We start from the raw sequence: 18635 nt of genomic DNA on the forward strand, positions 1-18635 counted from the left end.
GCAGGGGCACAGGAGCTTCCCTGGCGTTATCCTGCCTTTCCCTGGGCTCGATGATCACAGGCAAGAAAGATCCCATAACCCCTTAAACAGCACATTTTCGTGTTTCCAATGATCTCCCAGCTTCAACCAGCCACTGTGCACTTCTGGGTCCATCTGGAGGCTTAGTCCCTGCAGACAGCTGCTGTGAGGAACAGCTTCCCACCTCCAAAGCTGGAGCAGGAGCCAGCCAAGTTCAGCTTCTCCTGCCAGTCAGCTCTCTGGTGAGAGAGCCCACAGCAGGGAGAGACCCACTGGGAAGAAATTCTTCCCTGTGAGGGTGATGAGGCCCTGCCCCTGCATCCCTGGGATTGTCCGAGGCCAGGTTGGACAGGACTTGGAACAACCTGGGATAGTGGGAGGTGTCCCTGCCATGGCAGGGGTGGCACTGGATGGGCTTTAAGGTCCCCTCCAGCCCAGACCATCCTGTGATCCTCCTACCACAGAAACACTGAGAAGCCATTTGGTATCTTGCTGTCACAAGGGATTTTCCCTCATGGATTCATCCACCAACTTGGAATTCAGCACTCAGGACTCTTGTGACAAGCTCCTACAGCCTGGCTGGCAGCACACACAAGTCTCCAGCACAAAACCACCTGTGTGCCACCGAGGTCAGCTTCTTCCAGAGTCACCACAAGAAACTATCCCAGAAGGCAGAGAAGGAAAAGCAAACCAGAGTGCCCTGAACATCCACGGGAAGCATCAGCCGGCGGCAGGAAGGGAAGCGGAGGGACCTGGCAGCGGGAGGTGGCAGCGGGAGGTGGCAGCAGGAGGTGGCAGCAGGAGGTGGCAGCAGGAGGTGGCAGCGGGAGGTGGCAGCAGGAGGTGGCAGCGGGAGGTGGCAGCAGGAGGTGGCAGCGGTACTGACCGGGCTGGCGAGCTGGCTGGGGGCAGGCAGCTGCAGGCTGCAGGGCTTGGCTCGCTGCTTCCTCTGCAGCCAGAGCGTCAGGAACGCCCACACACGGGGAAGTTTGGGGTCCCTCTCCATTGTCCCATCCCGATGGACATCGTCCGGCCCCGGGAACTGCGGCGCCGCTGCGGGGCTCCGCCGGAGCAGGAGCTGCAGGTGGCTGCACCGGCGGCGGATGCGCAGTGGGGACCAGACTCGGTCGCAGGGAGGGAGGTTCACACTCCCCCTGCCTGGCAACAACACTTGTGGTTGGGGTTTTTTTTTTTGTTTTAGGTTTGCTTTTAAGAAAATAATAATCTCACAGCACCTCGCTAGCATTTGGGTTCCCTGGCTCAGACAAGACACTGATAGAAAACACACACAGTCCCTTAAAGTGATTTCCATCTAATGCTGCCTGAAGTTCATGTCAGGCTGGGAGCTTTGGGTATTTCCTCAACAGGGGAAATCATGAGAAGCTACTCTCCTCTCTAAAACAGAAGAGAAAAATTCACAAGAACGCACCCAGAAGTGTGACGACACCTTGGAGAGCTGCACATCTCTGCTCTCCACTGGCACAGGGATGAGGGGGCACCCACGATGGGATTCCTTCAGGAATGTTTGGATTGGCATCCAGCCCTTTGCTTGCCTTATGCTGCACAGGAGCCCCTGCTGTGGAGTCTGGAGTTATCTATCTGAGAACCACTCTGAAGGTCCATGAGGTGTTTTTAAGGACATTTTTTGCTTCTGAACCCACCATGGCTCAGGCTATGGTCAGGACAGAGCAGAGTTATTTAGAGGGCTTGTTTTGCCTCCTTCCCCCTCCAAACCTGTTCACCTTGGACCTTTCCATCAGGACAGACAGATGTTTCCTGCAGCAAGACCCCAGAGGGTGCTGGTAAGAAAGAAGCCCCTTGAAATGAGTCAAAAGACACCCACACAAAAGGAAATAGCCCCGTGTCAGCACTGATTTCTGAATTTCTCCTGAGAGTGCAGAGGATGGAACCAGAGAGACAAATTATGACTGTCTTGCCCCCTTTGCCCCCACCACGTGCTCTCTGAGAACTGATAACGAAAGAAACAAATGACTGAACAGCAGTGAGGCAGCTGGGCCCAGCCCCACCGGGTGCCCACCGAGCTCCAAGGGCTGGGCAGGTCCAGAGCATGGAAAAGCACCTGCAGCTGCTGAGCCCAGCAGGAGCCTGGTTCACACAACACCTCCTGCGCTCTGACACAGCCCAGCGAGGGAAACACCCTGTCCACCCTGTGTGCCCAGGAGAAGCACCCCTTCCACAGCAGCTCCAGGTTCTCAGTGTGGGGCAGCAGCAAACTCCCTGTGCCTGGGCCTGGCAGGAGCTGATAAATCTCGTTATGACCCAGACAATTTTTCATGTTGTGCTGCCAGCGTGGGAGGGGAGCCTCAGAAAGGCAAGAAAATCTCCCCTGTACGTCCACACAATCAAAACTGCCCGTCCTGACTCACTGACAAGATCAGAAAGCCACAGGAGATACAAATGGCAGCACGGAAAGGGGGCTGGTGTGGGGAGGAAGGAGGAGGAGGATGAAATCAAGTCCAGGATGTCACATGAGCAAGTGAGCAATAGCTGCTCTCTCAGCAGCGGTCCCACAGAGCTGAGAGGGGCTGGCAGGGGCGGCAGGCAGGAAAGGGTTTGGTTTTCAGAGAGCTCCCTGCGAGCTCTGCTCACGCCCTCGCGTGTGGGACAGAACGCAAATGAAAGAGATGAGTCTCCGTGAGGTGCCCACTGCAGCTCTCCTACCTTGTCTGCCGTGTCCACGAGGTCTTTCTCTATCCAAGTGATGTCAGACTTTGCCTGTGGGACAAGAAACAAACGTCAGCACAGAGGGGCTGTGATTCTCTGCTAAAGTTTTCTCAAAGAACTTGTTCAGCAAGACCAGGTGAGCTGTTCACACACTGGAGGTGTCTCACCAGCCAAGATGTGATTCTGAGCCGTGTGGTGGCTCCAGGAGAGCAGTTGGTCCCAGTAAATAAATTTATATTGATTTGATTTGATAGGGTGACCTGGAGGTGGGACAGGAGCTACTGAGAGGGAGAAGAGAAGGAAAAGCAAGGCCCTGAGGAAGGGAAGAGCTGCGTGAGAACAGTGAGATTAGAGCTAAGAATTAACTGATTTTCAGCTCCAGAAGGACCAAATCAGATCAGAGAGGCCCCTGCAGTCACCTCTTCCCCTTCCTCCTCTGCACTGCTGTGCCCTTGCAGGGGGAGCAGCTGGAGAGGGTGACTGTCCCACTGCTCCAGGAGCAGCAGGGTGACAAATCTGCCAAAGCCACAGCTGAGACCCTTCCTGAGCAAAAAGTGATCACAAGACCCTCAGCAGATCCCGTCCCACCCACCAGGAAAGCAGCTCCATCCTGGCTCCTTCAGACCAGCCCCCAGCCCCTGCCTGGGATGGGGTGGGGGGTTGGATTTCCACAAGCACGGATCTCTGCAGGTCCAGCCCTCCCAGCACCTGCTGCCACCCACAGCCTCCAGAGGCGTTTTCCACAGATTCCTGTGCTGCTGGGAAATGAGATTGGCTTCTCCTGGAAAATAAAAGCCCAGGAGGTCGCTCCAGTCAGAGGAGGAGACGAGTTCTGAACGTCCCTGTGCCGCCTTCGCAGGGCACAGACGGCTGAGTCACCCCAGAGCAGGGGCTGGGCACAGACGAACACGGGGATTTCCCAAGTTCCAAATGCAAGTCCTGTTTTCTACTTTCCCCCTTTTTCTTGAGGGAGGATTTTACAAGCCAGAAGCCAAGAGACAGGTTTGTTTTTGCTCGCGTTTTGTCACTTTGCCGGTTGAGACCGTCACATCTAAATGCAAGAAAAAAAAACCCACCCTGCAAAAGCTCGAAACAGATTCTGCTCTTGGCATTTCGCTTCCTATTCATCAACAACTAACCAGAAGCTGTTTTAATTTCTGTTGCTTCAACACATGCTCTGGTCCCAAAACACTCCCAAATTCTGGCAGCACCTAGGAAAGACACTTCTTAGAAAGCAGTCATACCCTCCAAAATGCCTTAATTAAACCTGGATAAGGTCTGGCTCTGTAGGACCAGGAATTCCCTGATTCCTTGCGTCCTGCAGAAGAGACAGAGCCCAGCACAGCAGGCAGAGCAGGTATTTGATCAGACACTTGCCTCCTGGATCCTCGGCTTGCTGCGGAAGAGGAGCCTCAGCATCTCCAAAGCTTTGGGCTGTTATCCTCCCATCCTTGCCCAGCTGCTCCTGAGCTCGCAGCCCGAGCGGCGCCCGGAGCGGCGCGAGAGCCCCGGTGCCGTGGCCGTGTCACTGGGATGTATTTTGGGAGTTCTACTGAAAGGAAACGGCGGTTTCGTATGGGGAAATGGCTTTGTGTGGCCATGGCTGCACAATGCAGCAGCCAAACCAGAACACTGGGTGGCTTTACAGGTGCTTAGGCATGGAAAGAGCCATCAGCAACTCTCAGCGGGCTTTTCAGGAGCATCAGTTCAGTCCCCCTGTCACACACGGAAACAGGCACGGAAAGAGCAATTTCAGGCACTGCACAAGGCAGCAACGAGCGACTGAGAGTCTCAGTAGTTTTCTTGCTCGAAATCTCCCTGCCCCTGCTCTGAGCAGCACAAATGCTGATCCAGCAGGGATGCTCTCCCTGTAGGATCAGTGGAATTGCAGCTCTCCAGGGACAGAGCCAGGAGGCAGCAGCAGCTTCTGCATCAGCACAGGAGCAATGTGGACCTGCTGGAGAAGGCCATGAAGACATTCCAGGGATGGGAGCTCCTCTGCTCTGCAGCTGGGCTGGGGGAGCTGGGGGTGCTCATCTGGAGAAGAGACAGCTCCAGAGAGCTCAGAGCCCCTTGCAGGGCCCAGAGGAAAGCTGAGGACAGAGTTTTTAGCAGGGCCTGCTGTAATAGGACAAAGAGTGATGGTTTTATGCTAAAAGAGGGGAGATTTAGATCAGATGTAGGGAAGAAGTCTTTTACATTGAGGCTGGTAAAACCTGTGGCTGAAAGCAGCTGGTCTCCTGAGGGAACTGAGAGGGCACATTTTCCTTGTACATAGAAACTGGGAGAGAACTGGTCCAGAATGATCTGGCTGAAAACTTCCCTCTCACTCCCTGTGCCTCAAACTGCCTGACTTGGCCATTCCCACCTCTGTCCCTGTTGGGAGGGATCTTAAAGCCCATCTCATCCCACCCTGCCATGGCAGGGACCCCTCCCACTGTCCCAGCCTGCCCCAAGCCCCATCCAACCCGGCCTCGGGCACTGCCAGGGGTCCAGGGGCAGCCACAGCTGCTCTGGGCACCCTGTGCCAGGGCCTCCTCACCCTTACAGGGAGGAATTCCTTCTTTTACCTGATGTAATTCTCTCCTCTTTTAGCTCAAAAACATTCTCCCTAACCTGTCACCGTGTGAAAGAGGTGACACTGTCTGCGGGGTGGTGGCTCAGATGGTGCCACTGAAGTGTGAACCCTGTGCCTGGAAACTCTGTGTGACCCTGCTGCCACTGCACCTCAGCCCCAGGAAAATCCAGCACTGCCAGACACAAACAGCTCCCAGTGCACAGATTAAAGGTCCTAATCCAGTTCTGTGGAGGACCAACCTCCAGCCATTCCCAGCATCAGCTCTGTAAAACAGGACACTGGCTGGCCCCACAGATTCCAATCAGAATATCCAGGGACTGCCTTTGCCTCCTGCCAGGATCCAGTTACACCCCCTGAGCTCTGGGAGGGAAGGTGATGGTGTGAGGAACTGCTGCTGGAGGAGGGACAGCTGCTGGCACAGCCACAGGCTTCCCAAGGGGATGTCTGGGCAGAGGTTTCAGCTGCTGCCCAGAAGGACTGGATGAAGACAACCTCAGACCCTTCCTTCCCTAAGGGTCAGCCTCAGGAAGGGATGTGGAGCTTCACCCTCCTGAACTTTTGCATGAAGTTGTTTTACGTGACCTACTCCAGAGCAACACCTTCCCCATGGAGCAGCAGCTCCTGCTCGGGAGGGAGCCTGGATCAGTGGGAAGCACGAGGGGCTGCAGCTTGCAGAGGAAGTGAGGCTGAAGTTTGTGGAGAGCAAAGACTGCTCTCTGGAACTTTTTTTTCAAGTGGTGGTTCTCAAAAAGGGGAACAAACAATGCAAAGAAATCTCCCCACTCACTGCCTGCCCTTCTGCAAAGGCCTTTTTTGGGCAGGGCTGGCCCTCAGCCTCATTTGCAACAAAAGAATTGGCCAGAACCTGGTACTTTTGACTGTACTTCTGTGGTGGATCCTCTTCAGTGCTCCTGGGAGCCCCCAGCCTGAGAAATCCTGCAGGACACAGAGCAGAGACATGGCCCAGGCTGGGAAGGGAAGGGTTCATCTGGGGGTACCTGTGCTGTGGGGCCACGGACTCTCAAAAGAAGAGGGAGATTCTCGGAGCAATCCAAGAGGCTCTGCAGGCAGAGAGGCTTCCTCAGCTCTTTAACTCACTGAACAAGGAGTTCAGACAATCACTGGGGCCCACGGAGGAAGGGACACCATGGGCTGGCTTTGAAGGTGGAAGTCCTGCACAAAGTCACTGCCACAAACAGAGCCCAGGAGCACCGGGGACCTCGGGAACTGGAACTTGCCAAGGAGGGGATAAGGACACGGGTGGATTCCTGGCAGGAGGTTTGCAGGAGGGGATTACTGAGAGGAGCAGGGCTGCACGTTTCACCCCACACCATCCCCAAGGACTGTTAGGTCTCCTGAAAAACAAAAACCAACCAAAAATGGGAGAGGGAGGAGAAACTCAGAGGACACAGTCAGGCCTCTGCCCAGCGGGTGGTGTCCAGAAATCCTCAAATCATCAAAGCCCTCAATCCTTACAGGGAGCTGAAGAAGAGAATGACCAGCTCCATCCTGGCATGGAAAACATCAGGAGCCTCCCCACACAAAGCTTAAACAAAAGTCTGACTCCTGGAAACGCTCTGCCATCCTCCTGGGGGCAATTCCTCCCCACTACAGAGGCAACTAAACTGTGTAAAATTAACCTGGTGGCTCCTGGGAAGGACTCTGCTGCTCCTCCAGTGATCCTGGCTCCCCACAACAGGTTACAGGCAAACCCCTAAAAGGGGAAACTGCCAGGGGACAGGCAGTGCCACACTGGCACCCCTCGAGCACGTTCCAGCAGGTGGCACTCGGAGCATCTTCAGGCTCCAAAATGTGTTTCTCATTTGAAACGGGATGGGGGGAACCCAAAGCCCATTTCATAAGCACCCACATTATAAATACCCCTCTGGGAAGATTCAGCACCCCTGAAAATGAGGGATCTTGGAAATTATTAAGGGATGAAGGGTTTCTCAAGCAAAGCCTGAGGCTGAGGAAGGGAGGAGGCTCAGCTCACACAGCTGAGCCCCTGTCCTTGTGCTTCACAACATCCTTTTTGATCTGCTCAGTTTTTAACCAACTCGTTTCACAGGGAAACCAAAATCTCTTCTTTATGTCAGAGGGCTCAGGTCGGTTTTGGGATGGAGAGAGCAGAGGCTCCAGCACAGGCACTCCCTCCTACTCCCCGGGCTCCTCCCACTCCTGGCTCTATCCAGGGCTATGTTGGCAGCAGATCCTGAAAGTTTCTTCAAAAAATAAATAAATTAATACCATTTCTCCACCCTTTCCAGGCACTACAAGCTGCAACTGGCCAGGATCAGCTGATGATGAGCTGTTTGGGCTAAAGATACAAGCTCAGGCAAAAGATGTTCCCAAACTCCATGGAGATTCCTTGATGGCTCTGGTGCTGCTGCAGTTCCAGAGCTGTGAGAGGAGCACGGGGAGCCAGCAGGACTTTGCACCCAGTGGAACGTGACACTGGAGAAACCACCTTTAACAGCCAGGAGATAAGGAATTACTCAGTTCTGCAGCTTCTACAGAGCAAATCAGTCTCTGGTGCAAAAAGAGCAGAGGATGCAGCCTCCCCTTCCTGCAGCCCCAAACACCTCCCAGCAGGGAGGAAAGCTCTGCTCTCAGCAAATTCCAACCAGCGTGGGCTTTGATGGTGGCAAAACCAGGAGACCCCGTCCCAGGCTGTTCCAAATACAGAATCCCACTCTGAGGAACCAGCAGTAAAGCACCACCTTCCATCAAGGCACAGGGCAGTTCCGTTACTTTCAGTAGAAAAGCTCAAAACTCTTTCTAGCTGAATTGTAAAATACAGCATTGGTTTCACAAGAAGAACCAAGACTTGTTTGCTGCCCTTGGAGTACTCGTGGGATGTGGAAAGTATTCTGTATTGCTGGAATTCCACACTCCTCCCACAGCACGCAGGCTGCCCTCCCCTTGCAAGGCACACAAGAAATGTCTCAGACCTGGAAAAGCCTTTGCCTGGTACCTGCCGGGGCTGTTCTGTGCAGGCAGGGAGAACCCGGCTCCCTCCCACCCTCTGGGAAGGTCACACGTGTGGGACACGCTGAGAGAAAGGGATTGTCACGTTTTGGGGGTGGCTGTGAACTGCAGCAGGGTTAAAAGCAAAACAAAGCCTGTCCAAAACACACCCTGAGCTGTGCGTTACCAACAGCCCGGTGAGAGCACACGGGATGAGTGCCTGCTGGAGCAAAGCTCCAGTTTATCATTTAATGTCTATAAAACCATGGCTGCAGCCAGCAGCCACCCCCTCCACGGCTCAGCTGCTCTGTGTGCCCGGGACAGGACCATAACATGGACAGAACATCCATCCCAAACATGGACATCACATCCATCCCCTTCCCAAACATGGACATCACATCCATCCCCTTCCCAAACATGGACATCACATCCATCCCCTTCCCAAACATCACACCACAGGGATTGCAGCCACGCCCCACACTGGGAATACCATGTTCTGTCCTGTTCCCCTCAGATGCTATTTTAATGAGCTTTTTCCTCCTCACTCTGTCCCTGTGGAGACCCCAGGGGTCCCCTCCTGGACCCCCAAAGACAACCACTGGCCCCAGTGCTGGTGCAGAGCCATCACCTCCCCCTCTGACAGCAGTCCTGGCACATTCCCAATCCATATCCAGGCCAGCCTGGGCTGTCCAGTGCAATCCACCTCTGACAGTGAGGGATCAGTTCAGCCACATCTCAGGAGCACAGAGTGTCCTCAGCCCGCTCGGCATTCCCAGAGCAGCTCTGCCCACCCCGAGCCTTCAAGCACAAAGAGGGATAAACCCTCTCCTTTTCTCCTTTTCTGCTTTCCTCCTTTTCCCTATCCAAAGGGGTGACGTTTCCCAGCTGTGCTCTCCAGGACTGGCAAGGAGAGGACCTGGATTTCCAGCTGCAGTTGGGAAACCCTTCCTGCCTCAGAGCTGCAATGAGATCAGCAGGATCGGCTGCAATGCCTCTGCTCCCAGTGCTGGGAGGCTGCCCCAGGCACACACGGAGGGGATTTCCGAAGGGAGAAGGAAAAGAGCCCCAGGCAAGGCAGGAATTCTTAGAGAGCTGGAACTCCCCTCCCCGGATGGTCCCCACCCCGTGGCAGCCCTGGCAGGCAGCACAGTGCAACCAGGGGGAAAACAGCTTTTGCAGCTTCACCTGGAGCTAGGGAAGGAATTTACTGCTCATGTCCAAGCCAGGCTTCACTTCCAAATAAAGCTGAGACTGGTGAAGCCAGAGGAGCCTCAGGCAGATTTGCCTGGGTGTGCAGGGAGAATCCCAGTCAGCATCTTGGCCAGCCAGGGGGCCCAGCAAACCCAGCCAAGGGCACTCCAAGCTCCCAGTTGCTGGGGTGGATGACCCAGTGACCAAACACAAACTTTGGCCTCTTCAAAGATCAAATGAGAATGAGTTCTTCAGGGTCCTCTCCAGTGCCAGCCCTCACCACTGTCCCCTCCAAGTACAACACACAGTAAGAGATTTTCAGGGTTTTTTTTTCCCTTCAATACAAGAGGCTTTCTGGAGACAGAACATGAGGCAGCTTCTATGAACTCACCAGGGAATGGAAATGGCAGAGAAGAAACCAGAGTGGTTTGGATGGGTTGGGGACCATGTGGGAGGGCTGCTGGAGCAGACTCTGCTACATTCCTCGTGTGCAAGTGCTGTAAACTGACCCCTCTTCAATTATTCTTTAGAGTCTGCAGCTCACCAGAGACTCTGCTCCTCAAACAGGCATTTATTTGTGTTTTTAAAGAGCTCAGAAGCTGCTGCTCACCATAGCCCAGCCCTGCCAAGGACACAGAGCAAAGGCTCTGCCAGGAACAGGCCAGGCAGCTGTCAGGCACTGCTGGAGCAACAAACCCCCTCAATTCCTTCAGCTGACAAGGCAGAGCAGCCAGCTTGAACTCAGTTTTACCAGTGACAGGCTGGAAAAGCCAAATGTTAAGAGTGGCCACAGCTGCTGCCCAGTCCCTGCAGCATCGGGGAAATTTCCAGGCAGCACCACAGCACACTGGAGATGTTCTGCTCCCATGTCCTGCCCAGCCATGGGGCCAGTCTGGCCAGAACATTGCTGGCTGGAGCCCCAGCAGAGGGGCAGTGGGCTGAGAAGGGCTTTGCTGAGGTACCTGTCTCTTCCCACAGCTCCACGGCTCTCCAGGGCCCGGAGGAACCAGCAGCAGCTGTGCAAACACGCACGGAGAGGAGCACTCACTTGTTTGCTTTGAAACCCTTCACATGAAGAGGCTGTGATTAGTGGTGTCCAGCACTGACCAGGATCACACCACTGGATGTGGGTCCTGCCCTTCTCCCAGCCTGCAGCTCGAGGCCAGGGCTGGCCCAAGAGCCCTTCTCACCTGGACCCTCACTGGACACCAGGCCAGGTTGGACGGGCAACCTGGGACAGTGGAAGGTGTCCCTGCCCAGCACTCCTTCATGCAGGGAAGACCTGTCTGCAAGCTTCACCTGGTCAGGATAAACAATAGGAGCTGCACAGAACTGGGGAAAAGCCTCATTTCTCCCTGTGCTGCACTGCCCCAGCCAGGCTCAGCCTGGAGCACCTCCTGCCCGTGGCCTCCCTCCAGTCTCAAAGGTCCCTTTTATGGTGCAGAGCTCAGTTCTTCCCTTCCCCAGCTCTCCCTGTGCTCTGTGATTATCACCCCAGAACAAGCTGATCAGCACCCTCAGCCCGTTCCCCAGAGAGAGTGTGGGCACACTCAGCACTGCGATTCCACTCCTCTGCTTTTCATCATGAAGTGATTTCACTAATTGGGTGTTGTACTTCCATGTACAATTCCTCATGCTCGGCACCTTCAGGGAACACAGGCTCACCCCTCAGCCAAGCTGGCTGCGGAGCAGGCTGAAAAACCCCAGCCATGAGAGGTTCCATTTTCCCACTGAATTCAGTTGCTGTTCCCCTGAACAAGGACCAATTTCACCCAACCTGGCAATTAAAATTTGGAGAACGCAGGAGAGAATGAGGTTCTGTACCCAGAGAGGTTTTAATCGCCACCACCTTAAGAGGATGAGAGAAAAATCCATCCTTGTACCCAACCTACATTGGATCAGCAGCCTGGTGTTAGGGATGTGGCCATGATTAGCCCTGCTTTCAGTGCAAACTCAAAACACAGCCTCATCCCATCCACTGTGAGCACTGACTCTTCCCCAGCCCCAACCAGCACGAGGATCTTGCAGACATTCCCCAGGTAAACCCACTGAGGAATGGGGCCTGCAGGGACTTGTGTACCACAACTGCTCTTGAAAGGGAGGAAACACAAGAACTTGTGAGATGCACCAGCTGTCCTAGGTAGGAAGCTGACAGGAGCTATAAAAGCAGCAAGAAAGAGAAGAGGCCCAGCCTGGCCCAAGCCATCCCCTTGCTGCCTCCGCAGTGACCACGTCCTCGAGTTTCAGGTGAGACGGCGACGGAGGCGTCACACCAGCAATCTCACAGCACCAACTGTGAGCTTCCCGACTCTTTTGAGGAACTCTTGGATTTCCTCCTTTTCAGAGAGTCCTTGGTCATGGCCCAGGCACATGAGGACTGTGCTTTGGCAGCGTCCTGCTGGCAGGGCCGGGGAGGGACAGGGCAGCCGCGTGGGCGTTGAGCAATCGCCGCTGTCGCCGCTTCAGCTTATTTTTAGCAGAGATCACAGAATGAGCTGCAAAAGGATAGCACAAACCTGGAAAAAAGGTGCCTCTTCCCCTTGCAGCTCTCCACACACAGCACAGAAGGGTGTGGGAGGGAGCCTGAGCAACCTTCAGTGTGAGAACAGTCACCTTGGATGGTGATGGCCACTTGCTTCTGCTGCTGGGATAGAGCCAGAGCCAGGAGCTCCTGCAGATGTCTGCCCACAGAAAGTACTGAAACACACAGATATTCTGGGTGCTGCCTGCTCCCCCATCTGCAGCATCTCAGGGCAGAGCTTGCCCTCAAGTTGAAGCTATGTGTTTACAGGAGGGATTTCATTTGTGCTGGTAGCAAACATACCTTGTACAAACTTGGAAAACGCCACCGAGGTTATTTCAGGAGTGCGCAGCAGAGCTTTGGCTGTTCAAAAGTTACCCAAAATGGGATTGTCAGACACTGCTCACAGGCATTTTGGCCAAGGGGCCTCAGGAAAGTGGAAAGCAGGACACCTACAGCAGCACAGGGCTCTTGTGGCTTCCCTGTTCTGGGATGTTGGAGAACTTGCCCCCTGCTCCGCTCCAGCTTGGACTGCACGTCCATGCCCCACAGAGCAGCAGAGGGAACCTCAAATGCTTTTTGGCTTCTATCTCATAGTCTTTCTGTGTAATGGCACCTACAGATGCAATCAGCCAGGGTTTGTCTCAGTGATGTCCCTCAAAGAGAAAAAAATCCTAAACGATTTTTAAATCAACATCCATCAGCAGCATTTAGGGAAGGGCAGTTTGGCCAAGTGTTTGAAGATGAAAGAGGCAAAGTCTCAAACCTTAGAAACCCAGCTGGAATCCAACCAGAAGACACAACATTCCTTTTTTCCCCATGCCAGAGATGCAGGCACAGTGAAGAGTTGTAAACCCGCTGTCCTCAGGGGAGGGAAGTGCAAATTCCATTGACCTGAATTCATCTGACCCAAAGATTTCTTTGCAAGCCACTGAAGAAGCGCCAGGCCAGCTCCAGAGTGGGACAGAGAGGCAAAACAGGTAGGGGAGATGCACTGGCACTGCTAGAAATCCACAAACATCCCAGGGAAAAAAAACTGGCTGAAATTTAGACAACTGGGGTTTAGGTTTAAATGCCTTTCACTAAAAATACAACGTAACCAGCTGGAAAAACAGCCCAGCAAGCCCCCAGAGCCTTGGCAGGGCTGATGATTCAGAGAGAGAAGCTTCACAGGGCCCTCGCTGAGGGTACAGAGCTCCTGACAACCCGCTTGGGAAGGTTGCCCAGGGCAAGTCCAAAGTGTTGTGTCATTCATGGCTGGATCAGAAAAGGAAATCCTGAAGGGATTATGATTTCACAGTTCTGACATGGCTCTCCTGCTATGCACTGAGGGCAGGGCAGAGGAATGGGCACAGTCAGGAAATGCCCACGGGGACGGCATCGTGCTGTCCTGTACCTGGGGAGGGCTCACAGCACACGCATCTGCTCGAGGGTGGAGCAGGGGGAGCTTTAGGGGAGTCAAGAAGGGGTAGCAGGTTCAGATCCCTGCCCAAGACACGGCAGACAGCAGCTCAGGTCTTTCTGCCATTCCCAGCTGACGCTAACGGGCTGCAGAGGGCAGCTTGGCAGAAGTGGAGCTTCTCCCAGCCCCACCAAGGCGAGAGAATAAACAGATACCAGACGCTCAGCAAGGGCAGCTGTGCCAAAACCACCAAATACTCTTGTACATCTCATCCCAGCTGGCAAGATCAAACCACAGAGAGAGGCATAAACACAGCACCGAAACACCCCAGGGGTTCTCACTTCTCACCCTCGGCTACAGCCCCATCCAGCTCCTGAGTGCTGGACCGAGGTGGCCCTCTGGAGAACCTTCCAGCACGTTTGGATGACCAAAGGGACAGGAAGACAGGGGTTTATCTTTCCTCTTCCCTGTCTCCAGTCCCTTGCACTCCCACGTGCACGCCTGCAAATTTACAGAGCAGCAGCTTTACAGGGTTTAAAAATAACCATCCCCATCCTGCTCCCGAGTCAGCTCACACCCCCCACGCTCAGAGGGACCTGCAGAGGTAACCTGGGACACTTTTTACCTTGGATAGAGGATTCCCACCTTCTTCTGGAGCTGGCTGCCCGTTCTGCAAAGCAAGAGAACCTGGTGTTAGCACATGCTAGGCATTGTTCCTCATGTCCCTCACAAAAGCTGGGACTGGGACAAACAGGCCAGGGTGGCACTCTGGATATGGCACAAGGTGGTTGAACATTTCCCCATACACCAGACTCTTGTCTATTAACTTGTTTAAAAGAAAGTCTCTTGCCCAGAGAGTCTCTCCAGACTTCTCCCAAATGAAATTGGGGCTCCTTATCCACCCAGTATTGCTCGTGGGGCAAACAGCACCAGCGAGGATCCCCGGGGTGGTCGGTGCAGATTCCCACCAGTGCTGCAGACGCTGCTCCATCCCACCCCTCCTGCGCTGCTGCCCTGGGGCTGCTGGCAGCAGCCAGCCGAGGAGTTAACAAGCATCGTGCCGAGAGATCATTTATCAGTCGTTTATCACCCCATCGCAGCCGATAGCTGCAGGAAACCTGCCCCACCCGCCCGGCTCCAGCTCCAGCCCCGCACAAAGTCCCGGCGGGTGACCCGAGCCGCCGCTCGCCCCGGCTGAACCGAGCCCGGATCAGGTTCCGGGGAAGCCGGGCCAGCGAAAGTGGGTGGGATTTCACCGAGACACAGATACCCAGAGCAGGATAAGCACGAACAGGAGGTTTTCTGCAGACTGAGGAGAAAAACAAGGGCAAGAAGACTTTGCTTTGACATCTGTCTGCACTGCAGTCTCAGGCTCCAAAAATCATGACATTCCTTTCCTCCTCTGAAAGAACAAGGGCAGTTTATTCCTTCCTTTTCAGAAGTTATGGACCAAGTGAAGAGTTGCAGTGCCAGTGGGTTCGAGCCTCAGATCCTCAGTGGAATCACTGGGTTCTAGAGCCTTTCAGGAGCTGTCAGCAACAAAGCCAACTCATTCCATGGAGCAGCAAGGATCCATTGAGATGATCAACCTGACTTCTTCCTCAGGTCTCCACTGCACTGCAATATTTACATCTGTATGGACCCGATCTGAGCTCCACAACTCACCTTAGTCCCAACTTAAGTTCCCAAGCAGCTTCAGCCAAGGACTGAAAGCAGGCCCCAGCAGCCCCACGCAGGAGCTCCCCCAGAGGAATGCTGCCCTGGTGTTTACACGGAGCCCTCGGTGCCATTAGCACAGGGAATAGCTGAGCAGTGAAGTAAGAATTTGTGTTTATGAACAGCCCCCACAACGCAGGGGGAGCCACAGCACTGAGATAACCAGGCTTGGAAAGAGGCTGATGTTTACTGGCTCAGCTGTCACCCATCCACAGCTCACAACTGGCTGCTAATCCAAACCACAGCTCGGGGAGGGCTGGTTTTCTCTCAGACAGCTTAAGAAGCAGAATTTCTGTGTTGGACAGAGGGAAACAGTGCCTGGCTCTTGGTCTGGAGAGCAGATCCACAAGGCACGTGTCAGGAGAGGGGTGAGTGGATGCAGGGGGTGTCCAACCTCTCAGCTTCAAGGGTGAGCTGGGAGACAGCAGGTGATACCTCCAGAGCCACCAGAATTTCGAGGACTGAGTTTTATCAGCTCCCTGAAAAGGAAAACTTGTCCTCCTGCTGCTGACAGAAACCCATCCTCCCTGGGATGGAAGGGATGGGGAAAGAAAGAGAGCAGTGTCCATGCCAGGGAGGCTGCCTGGGCATGCAGCTCCCTGGTCTTCGGGTGATGAAGCTCCTGATGAAACAGTCGCTTTCTCAGGCTGACAGAAGTCAGATGTGTGAGCAGAGAATTGCAGTGTTTAGAGCCAAGTGCTCTCCTTCCACCCCAGAGCAAAACCAGTCCTTATTCCCTCATATGGAATTGGAGGGCCATTTGTGTACGTTCCAGATGGAAGCAGCTCCAGACTCATCACCTCCCTGGATAAAATATGGCCACTCAGCACGTCACGAGCAGGGCTGAAATAGTTTGTGGGTTTCTTGGGTTGACATTTGCCTCTTTAAAATGCTTTATTTCTGCCCTGCCCCTGCACACCACACACAGGGGGGAGCAGGTGCAGCTGCCCTCCCACAGCACTCTGGGGCTGCAAAGGAGCCTCCCAAATGTCCCAAGATCTCCCTCCTGCAGCAACCAGGCAACGTCTGCTGCAGGAGGGAGGCACAGCTCCTCCCTGGGGTGCCCAGGAGCTCACCCAGGCTGTGCCAGAGCAGGGCTTGGGCTCCTGATGAGGCAGCCACACGAGGCTCTCCGGGAGCCCGCAGCCTGTCCTTGCAGCTGCCCTGCTCAGGGGTGAGCAGAAATGGGGATTAGAGCTCTAAGCTGCTGGGCACGTGGAGCAGCAGCCCGGCAGCCAGGGCACCCCTGGGTGCCTGACCGCTCCGGCTGCCCCAGAGCTGCCACCACAAACCCCTCCTGAGCACGCCAGCTCCCTAATAGCACACAGAAAAGTATCCTGGAAAACAACTGTGCTGTTACGCAACTGCCAGCCTGGCTGAACTTGGGAGATATTTATCTTAGGACATCTTGCACTTTAAATCCTTTTAATTCCACATAATCCACAGCACAGGGAGCAATTTCCAGAGCAGGCCAGTGTGCTCTAATGTGAAACCAGGACGAGGTGCATCCTGACGGGGCCCAGTCCTGCTCTGGGTTATGGACAGCTCTGCCTGCCAAAGCAGCCTGCTGCTGTTCCTGCATCTTTACACTCTGAACAGCCACTTTTGAGGTGCCCCTAAACACCTCACAAGGAGCAGGTACCCAGAGCTGCTCTTCCACCCAACTCTGATGAGCCATGAAGCACTCAAGGAAGGAGCAGAGGGAGAAACCCTTCACCCCAGAGCTCCTGCTAGTTTGACACAAGAACAAGGCATGTTTAAATTATTACCATTAAGTAGAATTTATGGATCTTGCCTACTACAGTTCGGAGAAAGGAAATAATTCTACAAGAATAGAGATCTCCAAAGGAACTCCAGTAGCCCAAACAGAGGAGGCTCTGCACAAGGCATATCAGGGATGACAGCCACTCAGCTGTCTCCCTTGTCTCTTGATCGTAGTTTGCACAACTCGAGCTACCATGCTTGAGAAAAGAGTTATTCATTAATAGCTCCTGCTCAATAAAGGGTGATACGTATATACAGGCAAAAATAATTAGCTTGAAGTGGTGGAGCTTGGCGTAATCCCACGTCAGTTGCATTGTTGTAGGTTTGTGTAATGAAAGAAGAATTTGAAGCAAAGCGGAGCCCTGATGACAGATCCACCACTATGGGGATGAAGTAATGGAATCAAAGAAACACAGGATGGTTTGGGATGGAAAGGACCTTAAAGCCCACCTCATTCCCCCTGCCATGGCAGGGACACCTCCCACTGTCCCAGGCTGCTCCCAGCCCTGTCCAGCCTGGCCCTGGGCACTGCCAGGGATCCAGGGCAGCCCCAGCTGCTCTGGGCACCTGTGCCAGGGCTGCCCACCCTCCCAGGGAAGGATTTCTGCATCACTCAACTCCATTCTCCAGCTTTTGTACTCTGCCCCAGCCACGTTTTTCTGCTACAATAACCAATATTTGGAATAATATAAGCAGAAGAGAGAATGGCAAGGGGAATAAAAGCAGGAGCAGTGATTGTAAAGCCCAGAGTCCAGGACAGAGGGAGTTGGCTCCTGTCAGGGAGCAGTTCAAGCTCCCATTGCCACCCACTCCCACGCGTTTCCCTGGCATGGCTGAGCTCTGGTGGGCCGGGACAAGGGGCACCACACGGCCAATTCTCCTGGAACATAGTGGAAAAACCCCAAATCCCTCAACAAAAGGACTGATGCCTCCAGCAGCACGGTGACAGCACCTCTGCTCCATGACTCAGAAAGCAAAGGTCGGAGGAAGCCGGTTTCTAACCTGGATGGCAGCGATCCCAGGGCAATTTACGTAACCAGTGTTCCAGAAACGTCTCCTTGCTTTCTCAGTGGTGCCACCTCTCCCAGGAGGGGTGAAAACTTCCCCCTTGGGCCCCTGCCCTTGGCGATTATAGCCTCAAAGTGCAACACTCCTCCCAAGCCCCATTCCCGCTCTGCTGCAGGACCTCAGGCAGCTCTCTAACGTCTGACCAGGTGTGGAGGTGAAGAACACCTGTATTATATTCCTCGCTGTAATTAAGAGCGTGTACTCATCATTTTAAACCAAAGAGAGGCAAATTGCTAAGTGCCACTCGAGCTCCCGAGACGCAAAACACCTGATCTGCTGCAATCCCACCCGCGCGTGGCGCCCGGCCCTGCCCCGGAGCTGCGGCCAAGGTGAGACGGGGCAGGGAGAGCCAGAGGCTCCCTCCAGCCTCGGCTTCCGAGCAGCGCAGCCGCTCCTGCGATGGGGAGATCGGTGCCTGCCGCCCGGTCCCCCGGCCGTTTCCGCTCGGGAGCGATCCCGTGGCGCTGACACGGCGCCCGCCGGCACCGGGACACCGGGACACCGGGATTAGGCACTGAATGGAGCCTCGCCCGCGGCTTCCCCTGCCCTGGGCACCCGCACTCGTTTCCTCCCATTATGAGCCGAGTGGCGTTTCCTGGCTTTTCAGGCATCTCTCTTCTTAGGGAGGAGAAACCACAAATAAAAAGCCCCGACTCGCAGCAATAACCCACGGCCTGGCTCGGGGCACATGACGCGATTTGGGAATCGCCGCAGGATTTCCCTCC

The 18635-nt window shown here is 54.5% G+C and overlaps 1 protein-coding gene across 8 annotated transcripts in view; it reads right to left on the minus strand.

The window, feature by feature from the left end:
• The window catches only part of RPS6KA1 (ribosomal protein S6 kinase A1), a 44553-nt gene that overhangs the window by 12756 nt on the left and 13162 nt on the right, over window positions 1–18635 (minus strand). For 3 of the 8 annotated variants that reach the window (XM_085559536.1, XM_077788522.2, XM_021534948.4), the window contains 2 exons: window positions 13988–14032; window positions 2701–2754 (listed from right to left, as the gene is read on the minus strand). In XM_085559536.1, the coding sequence (XP_085415662.1) occupies window positions 2701–2754; window positions 13988–14032 (99 nt within the window). Of the gene's footprint in view, window positions 1–904; window positions 1494–2700; window positions 2755–3779; window positions 4002–4080; window positions 4257–13987; window positions 14033–18635 lie in introns of those variants that run through there. The other 5 variants (XM_085559534.1, XM_085559533.1, XM_085559537.1 and 2 more) reach the window with 4 other exon arrangements.

This window comes from Lonchura striata, chromosome 23 (genome assembly GCF_050655825.1).
Source record: "Lonchura striata isolate lonStrDom1 chromosome 23, ASM5065582v1, whole genome shotgun sequence".
Taxonomy (NCBI): domain Eukaryota; kingdom Metazoa; phylum Chordata; class Aves; order Passeriformes; family Estrildidae; genus Lonchura; species Lonchura striata.